The 15,773-nt window shown below is 38.6% G+C and overlaps 1 protein-coding gene across 1 annotated transcript in view; it reads left to right on the top strand.

Annotated features, from left to right (window-relative positions):
- Window positions 1–6,248: 6,248 nt before the first annotated feature.
- SLC9A3 (solute carrier family 9 member A3) overlaps window positions 6,249–15,773 on the top strand; it is a gene marked incomplete at both ends in the record, with an annotated part of 54,929 nt that continues 45,404 nt past the window's right edge. The window contains one exon of the mRNA XM_080339355.1: window positions 6,249–6,444. Coding sequence (XP_080195481.1) covers window positions 6,249–6,444 — 196 coding nt within the window. The remainder of the gene's footprint in view (window positions 6,445–15,773) is intronic.

The raw sequence follows: 15,773 nt of genomic DNA, 5'->3' as shown, positions 1-15,773 counted from the left end.
CATCAGACAAGGTGCACTGTTTATCATAATTTAGATAAGGAAAAAAGAAAAAATAAAATCATTAAATGAAAATTAGTAATAATAAAAAATTTGCTCTCACAAAATCTCAACTGCCTTCTAAAGATATTTCACAGGAAAGCTCCTTTATGCGCAATGACAGAGGAGAGGCTTAGATTGGGCATCTTTGACGTTAGGAGGCATCCTGAAGGCAGGAGCGGCTTTAAACATGCACCAGATCCAAGAAGCTCCGGGAAGCCCCATCCCCACAGGTCACTGTCTGTCCTCAAGCCCGGACAGACTGCGGTGTCACTCCCTCTACTGGAATAAACTTCGGATTGCAACAAGTAAGTAAATTTACTGGTGTTACTGAGTTTTCACGGAATGGTTAAACCATCCACATCCACTCCATGGCCTACCAATAGAAACAAGTGTGTGTCACTGCATGACAGTGGCTGGTGTCAGCTATGCAGACCTCAGCATGTAATTTATGAAAGGCAGAGAGAACAGGAGACACTCTTGTTCAGTTTGGGGAGATGCGGGGAGTCTCCACCTGCAGATGCGACGAATGCTTTTGAACAAGTCCTATATGTCTGCCAAAAGAGGAGCTCTGGGGATGACATTGAATCTTATAGCTACTTTAGGTGAAACCAAATGGACTTTATAATGTGAACATGCACACATTGAGTTAGGCAGGGAAGCCATGAGGCACAGCTTTCAGAGAGGCATGGTATATGGAGAATCAGAAAAAGGAAAGATTCCCTCCCCATAGGTCAGCCAAAAATTAAGAGATCAAGAAACATCTGACCCTGGATACAAAACTAAGAAATAAATGTAAAATTACTGTACTAGAAAATGAAACTATTCTATTTAGTTGCCTTTGTGATTTAAGGTTAATTTGTTTTTCCCCTGTGCAATTCAGCTGTTTGTTGCGTTTTCCATCTCAGGTTAAGCTACTGAAAACTGCTTACCTAGATATGGAAACAGTCCAGAGAGGTGCACAATTATTTTCTCTTTTTACCCACTTGATCTCTGCAATCTGTGGTTAAGGCTTCTGACACAGTCTTCCTCCAGCCTTTTTAACACAGAGCAAAATGACAACTGATTGTTAAAGATCAGCAATTACAATCTCCCTTGTGATGAGGAAAACTAGAAATTGACTTGTGTCTTGAGTCTAGATATACTTAGACCATTGTGTTGGTCAGGCTGCTCTGAGTAATTGGAAGAAGGATATATGGTGAAAAATGACAAAGCTGAATTTGAAGGAATTAATAGAGGGTCGTGTGGGAGTTTAAGTACTGGCATGAAACATCATACACAAATAGCATTTTGAGTATTCCTTAGGTCTCAGAGTTTGGGATTTTCGGTCACTATGGACAGAAAACATGAATGAAAATGAAGGAGGTCAGAGATCAGGAATACATAGAAATACTATAGGAATGGGATGCCAAGGACATGAGAATGCAAACAGTACAAGAGAGATAGTGTGGAAGATGCAAGCTGTCACAGGTGAAAATCTCCACAGTCCTCTTTGACTAGCAGCAAGCCCACGAGTCCTAGTTCACAACTGAAGAATTTCCTTTGAAATTGTAACTTAAAGAAGGACTTTTAATACACATGGCATTTTATAAAATCACTTTGTTTTTGAACATTGTATGTTCAAATGTATTAAGTATGTGGTGCTATGTAACAACTTATTTCATTGTCCCATTCCCTTTTCACTGCTCATTACACTGAGAGCTCACACAGATATAATCCCTTAAGGAGGCGGCCATCCTTAAATGAGATCATAGGTGAGGTTAACGTTAGTCACTTATACCCTCCTACTAGATTAGCTAATATAATCTGTGATATAGATGTGGGGCTTTATTAAAAACAATAATAGCAACAACAAAAACAAAACAGAAAAATCTCACAATCTGCCCAAAACATCTACCATTAAAAAAAAAAAAAAAGAGGGATCTGTTAAAAATAGACTCCACTTACTCTCCTTAGATTCAGACATGTCTTGAAATGAATCATGAAGAATCCAGCTAATTTCCTCTGCAATCCTACTTTTCATATAAATCCATTTTTGCGTGCCTTTCTGATTCATTCATCTTCATTTTGTTCACTTAAACTGGTAGCAGTGTGTGTGGGCTGAATGCATTGCTTCTCAAAGTGATTTCAGAGGTTGATATTCATCTTACTCTAACATAATGCTCTGCAACATTACTCAGTCCAGCAATGTATGTCCAACTCCCTGCACCATAAACTTGCACAACTGCACTCATTTAGCTTGGAGAGAAGCTGGCAAAATGTCACTTGTTAAGTAAATTCACTATAAATTAATATGGTTCTGTTTTCATCTGCATATAAACCACATTAATATTCACCAAATCATACATTTATATTGATACACTGCCATTCACGTCAATTACTGTTATATTAAATTATGTATACAGTTGGAATTATGGCATAAAAATATATGCTGGAACTATATTTCTTTCAAAATTTTATGTGTTTAATAGACATTGATATATTAATATAAACAGTACATTTCCCTGAAGAAAGACAGAAATGGTAGTAAGTGATTTATGATGGTTTATGTTGCATCAGGAGATTTTTCACAGTTCATTTGCAAATTCTTCACTACTTAGATTTATTTATTTTCTTTTATGAAAGTTTTCGGTTCTACAGGAATGTCATTTTAAACACATTTGTTGTAAATACTAATGCTGAAAGTGAATTGTAACTTCTTCCTCTGAGTTAATTCAACTGAAATACTGTGAGAGTTCTCTATAGAAAACTAATATAATTTTAAATATTTCAGTTTATCTGGTGTGTTTTTTAGTATTTTTGGGGGATTTTCATTGGATCGTTGGTTGGTTGGAGATTTTTAACTGAAATTGGCTTTTGCTTCATCTTCAAAAAAGTCCCCAAGAATTAATCTTTAGGGATCATGTGAAGAGTGTATAAGATACTACTAAATCTTGTATCTCCTTAATCAACAATGTTTGCATTCTTTCAGTTACCATGACACAAAGTGAGTAGAGATCTTCCTTGTGCAACCTTTTGGAGAGTCAGGAAATATCAGCTGTTGTCTGATGTGATGTCTTTATTGTAAACATAGAACTCAAGCTAAGGCTTTTTGTTACTGATACAGAATGAGGTCATAGGAAATTAACTAAAGGCTTCCATAAAGAACCATAAAGAAAATGTAATCTATTAATAAATACATGAATGCAAATGTATTCTTGTACAACTAGATATTCCATACAAGTTCATATATATTCAGTGGACTGTTGATTTAGCATGTATTCATGTACCTACAGGAGATTCATGATTGCAAGTTCCTTCTTCAGTCCTCTCTGTGTCATTCTAACATATTAATGAATTGCAGAAGAATTCCATGATACATACAGTCATTTGATATCCAGCCTACTGTAAATTCTGTAAGCAGACAGATGATAGGACAAATGTCAAAGATATACCTTGAATTATTATCTTGTTATTGTTAAAGAAAAACACAGTGTTGGCATTTTAACAGTGCTGTAACCCTTGTTTTGAGATTTTGTGACAAGCAAAATTATGTACCTTCATAGCAGTTTGGACCAAGGCCTTAAAAATATTTACAAATTCTAAAATTCTCACAACATCCCTTTATGAGGTTGGTTGCTGGGCTTTATACTTTCAATGAAGGAACATATTAACATTAGCTTGTCTGTATTAAGATGGTACTCCCAACATTTTTTGTTTGCTAATACTGGTTTGCCTCCATCAGCAAATGCAGAATTGTCTTGTAAACCTTAGTTGCTGTTGTCTCTGTTGTCATCAACAGAACATTACCTAGGGGCAATCAGAGGTGTGATCTCGGCTGCAGGCCCTCCAAGTGAAGTGTAAGCCTTTGCTTATCTGTAGAAAAGATCCACTGGAGAAGGCTTTCTCATTTTTCTAGTACAGCTATTCTTCACCTATGACACATTTGTCCTACAACATGTCTAGCTTCGACATTTTCAATAGTAAGGTTTATTTCTAATCCAGTTATCATTTTGTGAAACTAGATTTGGAAAGAATCCCACATATAAGATGGGACACTGTGGCACTTGAGGTGCCATTTTATCAGCTGCAGCTCAAGTGTTAGATTGTGATGTGATAGTATTCAGAGTAAGTTGTGATAATAAAAACAGTGCTGACAGCTTGTCTTTACTAAGTTCATTGTTCTCCTAATATCAACAAATGGCATTAGCAATAGGAACCACTACTATCCACAGGGCTCGGCAACAGCTGATTGGCAGCTACTTACTTCCAAGTGCAGTTCTATCTCTATAATGGCACTGCCCAAAAATGTTACTCTCACATTGGCCAAAGCCATTTATGGAACCTTTAGAAGACTTGGGAGCAGATTCTAAAGGACATTTGAGTGCCTGACTCATACTCTGAAAAAGAGAAAAATAATATAGATAGGATTTTGTTTGTTAGACATTGAAATATTCTTCAGGTCTTCATCTACAACATTTCCAATATGTAAAAAAAAAAAAAAAAAAAAAAAAAATATTACCACCTATCATGCTTCCTAAAAAGTTATCAATTCAATCTTCAGATTGGTTCCTACTTTAAAAAAAAATCCTACATAATTTCCTTTCCCTTAAGTAATGAAAAAGCAAGGGAAATAAAAAGTCAATGTTTTGTTGTTTGAAGAGAGAGTGCCTTGTTTTGAGGTAATAATAAGTGAATCTTTAGTGCAGTAACTCAAGAGAACTTTGCTCCTTGAGTTCCTTAGCTAAATAACATTGTTATGTGCTAATGTGAGATGTGAGACAGCCTTTTAATAATATTCCATGCAAATTTATTGTTTTAATTAACCAGTTAATTGATTTATAGAGTGTCTGTTCAGGTCACTTGGCCTTTGAAAAAGTACTTAGCTTTTCTCTCAAGTGATTGAAATAATAAAAATAATTTCTTAATCTTCCAAAGATTTTAAAGGAGAGCCTTAATCCTGTTCATTTTTGAACTCTTGATAAAACCATCATATAAGTAAAACAAAAAAGGTAGTATTTTCCCTCAGAAAGTCACAAAAGCATCAGACTGCACAAGTGGCCAAGTAGATTGCTTCAGAGCATGCAACACTGAACAGGACCCGCTGCTGCTGTGGTGTGTGGAAAGGTTCACTCAGCTCTGTGTTGCCGGGAACATGCTGCTTTGCTGCCTTTTTACTGAAAGGTGATTATTGCCATGGGTCCACCTACGCTCTAACACACCACATGGACCATCCAGGATATCTGGCAAATGTTATCAGAAAGAAAGAAGGCTTTAGGGGGAAAGTGAGAACCTTCTAAAACGTTTCATGTTGTAACCACACACACACACACACACACACACACAAAGAAAAAGTTTTTAAATATAGCACAAATATCTGGAAACAGATCTAAGCAGAAAGCCAAACCGTGCCTGCTGGTATCATGTCCCCGAGCACCGTGGGAAGAGGTGCTCTCTGGTGGTCAGAAGGAAAAGCTGTTTTGAGAAATCTGCTGTGTCTTCTGTGAGCTAGATCCTAAGGCGACTTGAAGCTGAAAAGCAGAGAAGAGTGCATTTCCTTTGTGGCAAGCGGCTAGGGCAGTGGGGCTGAGAGAGCGAGGCTGACTCACTGGGATGCCCATCGAAAGCACCCGAAGGGAGACTTAGGGATGTCTTGCTTATCCGGCTCCGATGGGAAGCAGGGACCCCCGGGCTCCACCTCGGACATGCCCGTTGGAGCCCCCCAGCCTTGGCTCCTAGAGCCAGAAGCTCAAGCACACTTCTTCCCAACCCCCAGCCGGACCGGGACGGTGGACACAAGCCTCAGCCTGCTGTCACTCCCTCGGCGGAACGGAGCTCCCCTGCCGATCCCGAAGGGTGCTCAGTCAGGTCATCGCTGTCCCCGCACTGCAGCCTCCGCGGGAGCGGCAGGAAAGCTCCGCCTCCGGCCGTTCGGGAACAGCCTGATAAAGGCAGGTGCGGGCAAGCAGCAGGACCCCAGCTCGAAGCATCTGTCTGTGCACGGAGCCCCTGACCCCTCCTTGGCCACTCTGTGCAAAGCAGCACGGGAGCCAGCCAGTGTCGCCGCCGGGACAGGGCTCTCTCACCGCCGCCTGCTGAGCGCACCGCTGTCCCGCCGCCCGCAGCCTTCGGTCGCGTCTCTGCGAAGGGACAAGGACCTCGCCCCCAAGGACCTCTGAAGAGGCGGGATTTCTCCGGGAAGGGGAAGCAGGATTTTCCTGTGTGGCTTGGAGATGAGGCAGGTATCTGGAGTGGAGTTCCTCCTGGGACTGATGGCTCTCCCAGTGGCGCTGGGACAGAGAAGCTCGGGAAGCCCTATAAATAGCAGCCAGCACCAAAGCTTTGCCATCGTCTCTTTCGAATGGGAACACGTCAAGGACCCTTATGTCATTACACTCTGGATACTTGTGGCCAGCTTGGCCAAAATCGGTGAGTCTGTAGTTATATTAACATATGTGCTTTCCCTTCCCCTTTCCCTTCTCCCACTCATGTAAATGAAGAAAGTTTATCATCAGTTCACTGACCCGTTTTCGGGGGGTTTACTGTACTCTGTTCTTATTTCATAATACTGTCCTACATGGTGCTTAACTGTGTGATTTTTCGCCTGTCCCACTGGGTTATCTAGTTCATTTTCAACGCCTAAGGCTATGGCTCCGGCATCTGACTCTTTGCAAACCCTTGCAGTTCCTTGAAACCTTGCATTACTGTTGCTCCCGGGAAAAAGTTTTTTATAGCAGTGAAAAAGAAATCAGGCTGTATTGACTATACAATACCTATTCCAGTTTATTATATGCTATTCTATTGATCGTGACTGATAGCAGTATTAGCTAACACCATCAAAAATAAACACTGTACGCTACACAAGTGAATTGAACATTCTTTCCTTTGCAGTGCTGCTGAATTAGTGAAAGAGCGTAGTTTATAGAGATACAGCTGAAAAAAATACAAGCTTTAGAATACACAGAGCTTTTTCAAGAAATTGGAATCAGTGAAAAGCAAGGACTTAGTCTAACTTCAGTGTAAAGTGAATTTATACAAACGCTCTAACTCTTGTTTTCTGAACTTCGTGACTTTTCCAAAAACAATCTTATGACACTGCTGAACTAGAATAGTCACCATTCAATTGGAATGTATTTTATTTGGTTGATGCTATTATTTTCAGTCCTTTTAGCTTTGGATCTAAAAGCAGTCCTGTAGTTTGACTGACACCAAAAATATAATTTTCAATTTTCAATAAATTGTCTCTAACCCAGAAGGTATGATCAGCTGAAAACCCTACTAACAGTTTTCTGTACTTGTACCATTAATACTAATTTGGGATATTAAAATCATATTCCATGGATTTAACATGTCACAGAGAATGGAAGATGTAAAAAGATGTACTCAGGTATATTCTGCTTAGCACATAAGATAAACACAATAAGACTTGGTTGGAAAATGCTGTCTCCAAATCCAAATAAAACATTTTAAAAATGAGGAGTAAGTTATGTAGAGGTGTTGTAAAGCATTTTTTTAGTTATATCTGCATCTTCGGTTTCACTTGCTTAACCATAGATATAACTGAATACCTTTGTACGAATCACTGTTGAACTACACCTTGCAAATAGTTTGTGTTCAGATGGCTGCTGCATTTTGTAGATTATATAAAAACACAGTATTATTTTAATTTACTTTTATTGGTGGGTTATATCAAGTAGAAAACTGGGGAAACCAGATACAGGAAAAGACAGTGACAATGCTGAATCCCTATAAAATGGTGCTAAACTAAACTAAAACCCAGGTTGCTCATTTATACCTTCTTTTTGAGATGCTCTTCTAAATAACTCTTTGCCCTCTGTGTTATTAAGGCTTTGCTGCTTTGTACATATGCCACAGTTGTACAGAGTAGTATTAGTGCTGCACAACCATATCAGTGCTGTGTCAGAAACCAAATGAAGCTAATAGGACAGTTAGATTGTCCTATATTTAAATTGCAGTGGCCTGGGTTAAGATCAGTTTGTATTAAAATGAGCCATTTTACCATGAAGTCCTCAGTATAAACTCTTCATAAAGCACTAATTGTTCTTTGAGTTCAGAAGATGAATGTTAGTTGTTCTCTTTTTAAATTCTTTGCACTTTTTCACAGCTGCACAGAGCATGTCACTTGCTGGTAGATAGTATCTATCATAAACGCTATCATTTTTCTTCTGAAAAATTCTCAAGATTTATTATTTTATTTCTTCACATTTGTAATTGCAATGATACACTAATCTGGACATGGTCTCTGAAGCAGCAATGTACAACTGCTGTATTCCACTGAGAGCCTGTGAATGCTCCTGCGTTCCCCACCAGTCACAAATAAAATAGAGAAAAGCAGAAATGTACACTCATTGTTCAACATCTTATTAATGAAGAAAGTATGAAGGTATTCATATAAGTCAATGAGAAAGGAAAATGAAAAAAACTGCTTCTCAGCCTTCTATCTGTCTTGGTGTATCAAGGCTTCTTGAAAGCAGACCAGAAATCTATTGGAAGACTTTGAATGGTAAAAATGCTATGCTGGATCAAAGAAGTTTTAGACATTTGAAAAGCAGACAGGAAAGAACTAAGGAAGAAAATACAGAACATCTGCCCTTGTGTCTCTTGCTTTACTACCTGAAGGAGGGCAAAGGTAGTGGAGTCAAAATGCTGGGTTTGCTGTGGGTTTTTCTTCAGGGGAGGAGCTATTCTCACACATGCAAGCTCAATTCTCCATGGCTACAGAGGTTGGGAAAACTATTTTTCTGGTGGATGATAGGCAATTGGGTCAGCAAAGAGTGTTCTGGGAATTACAACTGGTAGCTGAGGATGAAAAGTGTATGAGAATACTTCGCCTTCTCTTGCATTAGGATAACCTTAGACCTTTGTGGGGTTTGTTTGTTGTGTGTGGGTTATTATAATTATTATCATAGGTTTTTTTTTTTTTAATTCTTGTGTGTTTTGTTTTGTTTTTCAGAAAAAAAGTTTCAGTTCATGATTTTATATTGCTTGGGGAAATGTGTATTTAATAGGAGATTCTGGTGGATTTTATGGGACTTGACGTTCGTGTTGTGTACATTGAGAATGTAAATCTGTGCTGTCAAAGAACTGCAACATAAACTATTGTATGTGAAATCTCATAAGCATCTTGTAAGCATGAAGAGATGCCTAGTGTTTTGGGTTTTGTAGGAAGGAAGCTGCTTTTTTTTTTTTTTTCCTTTATGTGAAGAATACTTGTATCTCTTGGGCATGTTTAAGTATTGACACAAATGAAACTGTGGAAGAAGACTCTTCATAGAGTTGGCTTTCATGCACCATAGGAAATAAATTAATTTGTCTTTGTCTGCTATGAAACTTCTAATGCATCTCAGTGTACTGTTTTACATACTACAATTTATTTGATTTGACCCTCTTCATTTGAAACGCTCCGACTCTTCATTCTAAGGCACCCTTTGGCTAATGATCTTTATTTCCTCTTTTGATATGCTCTCTTATCACTACAAATGAGTATCCTTACGGGATAAGGCCAATAAACTACTTAAATGTGTAAAGCTAAGCCAGAAAAACATCTTATCTACATGAAGAAGGTACATGAGGTACAGCTGAGAACCCTCCTAGTGGACTTCAGGTGTCTACTTCCTGTACCTCAGTTCTCTGGATGAAACAAGCAATGCTAATGAATAAAATATGCAAATACATGCATATATGTATATGTAGTTAGAGACATAGATTAGGACTTTACCTACTCTAACTATGTTGATAAAGGATGTTACATTTTTATCAACATATTGCACTGTATAGTTCCAAATTAAGACACATGCACACTCACCATCCTTTCACATCCTTTCTAAGTGTACTTTATCATGTGCTCTCCTCCTTTAACAGATGACATATTGAAAATAACTTTTTAATAAACAGACATGTAGAACATGCAAACAGTGGCAGGACAGTCTGCTACAAAAAAAGCCAGAAATAGGAAGGAGATCAGAAAACAAATTTGGAAACATGTAGAAGGAAAGCAATAATCAACTCAAGAACTAAAAATGGGCAAGAGAATAAATAGTTTTAACTCTGAATATTGTATATAATTTTTTTTTCTGAGGATGTTTCTGAGGTCATGTCTGTTGAAAAAAAAAAAGAAATCTGTTTCATGCTTCTATGCGTGTTCAAAATCCTAGGAGACAGAGAGTGCATTTATATTTTCATTGGAATTTATGTTGGGCAATTCGTAAAATTCCTACTGGTGGCTTAGATCCTTTTGTGGATGATAACATATGATATATATAAGATATATGATTTCAGGATAGTTAAAAACCCCTACAAAGCAGCCTTTCTGTCTGTTTAGCCCCCTGAACTTGCTCAATGTGGAGCAGATAAGCAACTGTAAGAAATGGTGGGAGAGAGACTACGAACAGGAATGAGGAAGGCTACATAGCCTTCTCATTATCTGAGTCAAACCTCTTGCCACTGTTTTTGTTTGTATAGTTTATATGCTGAGTCTAAGAGTGTCACAAAAGACTTTAAAAAAAATTCTTAATATCTCTGTAGTTGTGCACAAATTCTAAAGGCTTTTATATAAGAAATTTGAAAGTGGAAGTGAAATTTGAATCCAGGGCAGCTGGTAAATCTGTCTTCAGGAATGCCACAATGCTTTGGAGGAGGGTGAAGAAGTGGTTCAACAACAATGAACAAACGTTGAGGAGAAGGCTGGCCTAGTGATATCTCAAAAAGATAGTGTCAGATGGACAGGTTGAGTCCATCAGCTCTTTAGACCCCAGGACATGAGCTGTAAAACACACTGTATGTCTAAGCTTACAGACATATGGGTTCCCAAAAATGCTCCTGTTTCTGCAAGCCCAGGTCCCTTCATATTGTCTCAAACTACTCTGAGAAAGGAAATCTACAGAGTATTTTGTTAACATAAACAATTGCTCTGGAGAATTTTAAGCATATTAGGGATGGGCTAGGGAAGGAACTGTGAAATGCAGGTCTAACAACTCATCCAACTTAGATTCCTGAGGCAGTATTTTCTTTGAAGAAATCAATAGCTCTCCCTCCAAAGCAAACTGTCAAAACAAAAGCCTGTTTGACTCCCAGTTTTTTCCTCCTGGCATTTTAGCACTAGTGAAAAGTGTCAATTACTCAGAGAAAGTGATTTAGGTTATTGTTTTAATAAGAGCAAAAAATGTGATAAAAGCTCTTCTGTTGGCAGTTCTGCAGTAAATAACACCTTTAAGAAGAAATTTTGAAGGACACTTAGCAGAACTTTATTGGAAGTATTTAACTGAAAATGGAGTCAGAGACTCAAATGGTGAGGACCCTGCAAAGCTTTAACTACCCTGCTTGTCATGATTGTAGTGTTTTTTAAAACCTGCTTTCACTAGCAAGTGATAATATGAAGAATGACTTGGCATTATGATTAGGAAGTCTGGACTTGGCTACCTTCCCCCATATATTGAACAAGATAACAAGGGAAAAATACATCTTTTATTTTGAACTCAGTAGAAGCTGGAACAGGTTGGCATAGTTATCAAGGAGGCATATGCATACATATACATAGAAATACTATAAATTTGTGCTGGCAATTATGTTATACAACTGAGGTATCTTCCTTTTAGTAAGATGCTGTATTTCCTCGTGCAAATTGCTGTTTAGAATACCTGTGAGCTAGGAATGTTAGGTACTGTAAAATCTCTGACTTCTAAGGCATTACCTTCTTTATGCAACATCTTAGGCAGCTGAAAATAACATTTCCAACACAGAATAGCAATTTAGCATTTCCAGTCCTAGGAACAACTGTTTAAGCCATGTTTTTATCAAATTTATAATCTACAAACGGATGTCTGTTTCCACATTTTATTTCCATTTTACTCTTGTACCTTACTTATTCTTTTCCTGTCCTTCCTGCCTCCCTGAAACACACATCTCTCTTCTTCCACCCCGCCCCCGCCAAGTCTTGCAAGTCTCAAGTATTAATTATTTAGACTAGGGAAGAAGATATCAGGAAAGTATAATTCAACAAGATTCAGGTTACATCCCCTGATGAATAGCAAATATACAATGACAACTTGTGGGAATTACATAAGAAAACAATGGCATTTTGAGAATGGCCCTGAGTTGAGTACAGTTCAGGCACGCATACCTAAGAAAGGATCTCTGCCATAAATTACTTTCAGGTACCTGTGTGCAAAGTGCTCGGTGTTCTCTGTAGAACAATGAAAACCTTTTAATACCGTAGTCTTAGGATTGTTGAAACCATTGATTTACTGTCTTCAGAGCTAAAACCACTTATTACTAAGGTTGATCTACAAACCCCCCAAGTGACTGTAAATGTCTCATGTGGTAATGCAGCAGACCACAGGCCTGCAAGTAGTAAGTGCAAGCAGCAAACTTTTTCAAGTGTACATTAGTTCTTTGAGTAAAAGGCTTTGTGAGGTCTCCTTTGTTTTGTGGAGATCTGTGCGTTAGAGATGCTTAGCAGGGGAGCTGGCATTGGAAGTCCTGAGTTATTACTCCTACCTGGCAGTAAGAGGGTTGCTTTTCCAGTTGTTTCAATTCATACCATCAGAACTCTATAAAAAGTCAGTGAGTTTCACCACCAGTTTGCTTAAAGAAATGTTTTGAATTCAAATACAAAACTTCTTTCTCCCCTATTTACCATGGTTTAGTTGCTCTGAAATAATGGATTAATGGATTACTGAGTTCTTTTGTACCTTCTGTATGGTTCATTCTATTCCAAGATGAAGTGTCGAGTCCAAAGTCAGAAGAATATTTCTTATCTGAATATTCTTTTTACTCTTTCAGGAAATTCTTCCTGATTTTTCCTATCACTCTGCAGTAGTGCACTTAAACTAACGTCCCAAATAACTTGCTACAAGTGGCAGCCATTTAAAATCACAGTAAACTACAGACTATGACTGGTGGTCTGTGTTGTAGTATTTTGATTCCTTTTGTAAAATAGCTTACGATGTATTCACCCCTAAGAAAGTAGTGACATGACACCCAGTTGGCTGCTGTGTAAAGAACCATAAAGTCATAAATACTAAAACTACAGGCTGACATGGAAGAGCCAATCAAGATGAAATGCAACACCTCAAATGGAAACACTTTTAATTAAGGCACGAATATTTCATGTTTATTCATGGAAGAAGAAAATGGCAAAATATTCTGAAAGGCCTATGCAAAAGCAAGGTTTTAAAGTAGATGGATCCGGAGAGTTTTCTCCTTCCAATAACTGAAAGTAGAACTCATTCTGGATTCACTGATGTGTGCCTCAGTGAGTTCTGTTTTTGTTTATTGAAAGCAAAAAATGCCTCATCCTGTTGTCAGCCCTACATGTTATAGGTAACAATAGTCAGACACCAAAGAAAGAAAATATCCAAGTAGATTGTAAACTGATTTTCAAAAACATTTGGTTATGATTTTCTCTGCTTCAATTGCAGTTTTTAAAAGTATTAAAAAAAAAAAAGGTGGATTCATTCACTTCCCAAAGTTGGACTTTGAGGAAAATATTAAATATTCAGAAATCTGTAAAGGTCTTGAGCCAGTAAGATTTCATAAGTAAAATCTCCCAGGTGCAAACAGATTGTAAACTGATGGAGAGGCTCATCTAAACACAAAACTGATTTTATGTTAACTATTTTGTCATAGTTAAAACATTCTGTCTCCTTTATTAAAATGACTATTGTTACATTGGTTTGGTGGTATGATAGTACTCCAGGGACTAGATGACATAAGTTGAAATAAGATGGCTTTATGTTAACTTAAGTACAACAATACTAACAGTTGTACAGAAGGTATAATTATTAAGTGTTCATACATAAAACTAAATACTGTTGCCGTATGAAGTTATTAGAATCCTTTTACTGCAGTAGAATAGCAGCACTGATGAATATTTGGATGTAGATTTTCAGGCCTTGACTGCTTAGACATACGCTTACCAAATTGATTTAATAAATGTTATTTAGTGGTTTAAGTGGTTATAATATTCATGCCAGGGTGAATGAAGCAGGGTTTGAATGCTTGTTCTTCTCTTTCAATGCATAGTCTACAGTTCAAATTGCTATAGGACTTGGTTTTAATTTTCTCCAGACTGAATAGACCCAGCTCTCTCAGTCTTTCCTCATAAGAAAGATGCTCCAGAGCCCTAATAATCTTTGTAGCTCTCCATGGGACTGCCTTTCTTGTCCTTCTTAAGATGAGGAGGCCAGAACTGGACACAGTAATCCAGATGAGGCCTCACCAAGGCAGAGTAGAGGGGAAAGAGCATCTACCTTGGCTTGCTTGGCAATACTTTGCCTAACGGCACAGGATACCAGTAGCCTTCTTTGCTACAAGGGTACATTGCTGGCTCATGTTCAACTTGGTGTCTACTGGGAACACCAAGACCTTTCCTGCCAAGCTGCTCTCCAGCTGGGTGACCCCCAGCATATATTTGGTGTATGGGGTTGTTCCTTGTGAAGTACAGGACTTTGCAGTTCTCCTTTCTGAACTTCCTGAGGTCCCTGTCAGCCCATTTCTCCAGCCTGTTGAGGTTCCTCTGAATGTCAGCACGGCCCTGTGCCCTATCAGAAACTCCTCCCAACTTTGTGTCAGCAAACTTGCTGAGAGTACACTCTGCCCTATCATCCAGACTATTAATGAGGATATTGAACAGTGTTGGATCCAGTATGCACTCCTGGGGTACACTGCATCCTACTGGCCTCCAACTAGACTTTGTGCCACTGATCACCATCCTCCAGACCTGGCCATTCAGTTGGATTTCAATTCACCTCACTGTCTGCTCATCCAGACCCTATGGCAACAGCTTGAGGGGTTATGAGGCTCTTTGGACTATATGGGGCTACGAGGAGACTGTAACAGGCCTTACTGAAGGCCCAATAGACACTAGCCACTGACCTCCCTTCTTCTACCAGACCTGTCACTTAATCATGCAAGTTAACCAAGGGAGTCAAGCATGACTTTATCTCCGTGAAGCTATGCTGACTACTCTTGAGGAATTTTTTGACCTTTATGTGCCTGGAAATGGTTTCTAGAATTAGTTACTCTATCAGCTAGACCTGCAGATCCTGGTCTTTGGGTTAGCAGTGTTCATACACAGAATAAACTTTACCCATATCCTACCTGGTCAAAGAAAGAAACACTTCTGCATGCTGTTTTGATGGAATCAGTACACTTCTGTTAACTGGAGAAAAATTGCATGTAAATATACAGAGGAGAGGAGAATACATGGTGGCCATATGGTGGCCACGATAGTCATTCCATCATGAATTAAAGAATGACAAGGCACCAGCATAAAATTCAGCTATCCTCTAATCTGAGTGCTTTCTGATCAGAATGGCCTCCATTTTCTGATCCAAACAGATTTCACTCATATGTCAACCACTCTTCTGCCTTCTCTTAGTTGATACAGTATGAGTTCCATCTCTTATTTTAGACAAACAATTCTTCAGGATTATCTAATATTCCAATGAATAGTATTACATGATGGGAATGTGCAGTGAGGTCTATTAACTGGCAGTACCAAGCTCAAGCAGTAGCCAGCCGATTCAGCAGGAACATGTATAAACCTGGAGGTGGTGGTTGTAGTGTTCCCTGCTTCTTGCAGAACAGGGTGATAGATCTGCTTACTACAAATCCCTCTTTTGCCTACAACTGTATGCCAGAAAGCACACATCTGTAGTCCTCCTCTGTACTAGGTACTGGGTCTTCCAGTTACACGAATAGCAGCAGCAGCACTGGTACTTTGCAATACTGTCTCA

This window comes from Nesoenas mayeri (assembly GCF_963082525.1).
Source record: "Nesoenas mayeri genome assembly, chromosome: 2".
Lineage (NCBI taxonomy): Eukaryota > Metazoa > Chordata > Aves > Columbiformes > Columbidae > Nesoenas > Nesoenas mayeri.
The sequence above is the reverse complement of the archived record's forward strand: the minus strand, read 5'-3'. Positions and strand labels throughout refer to the sequence as shown.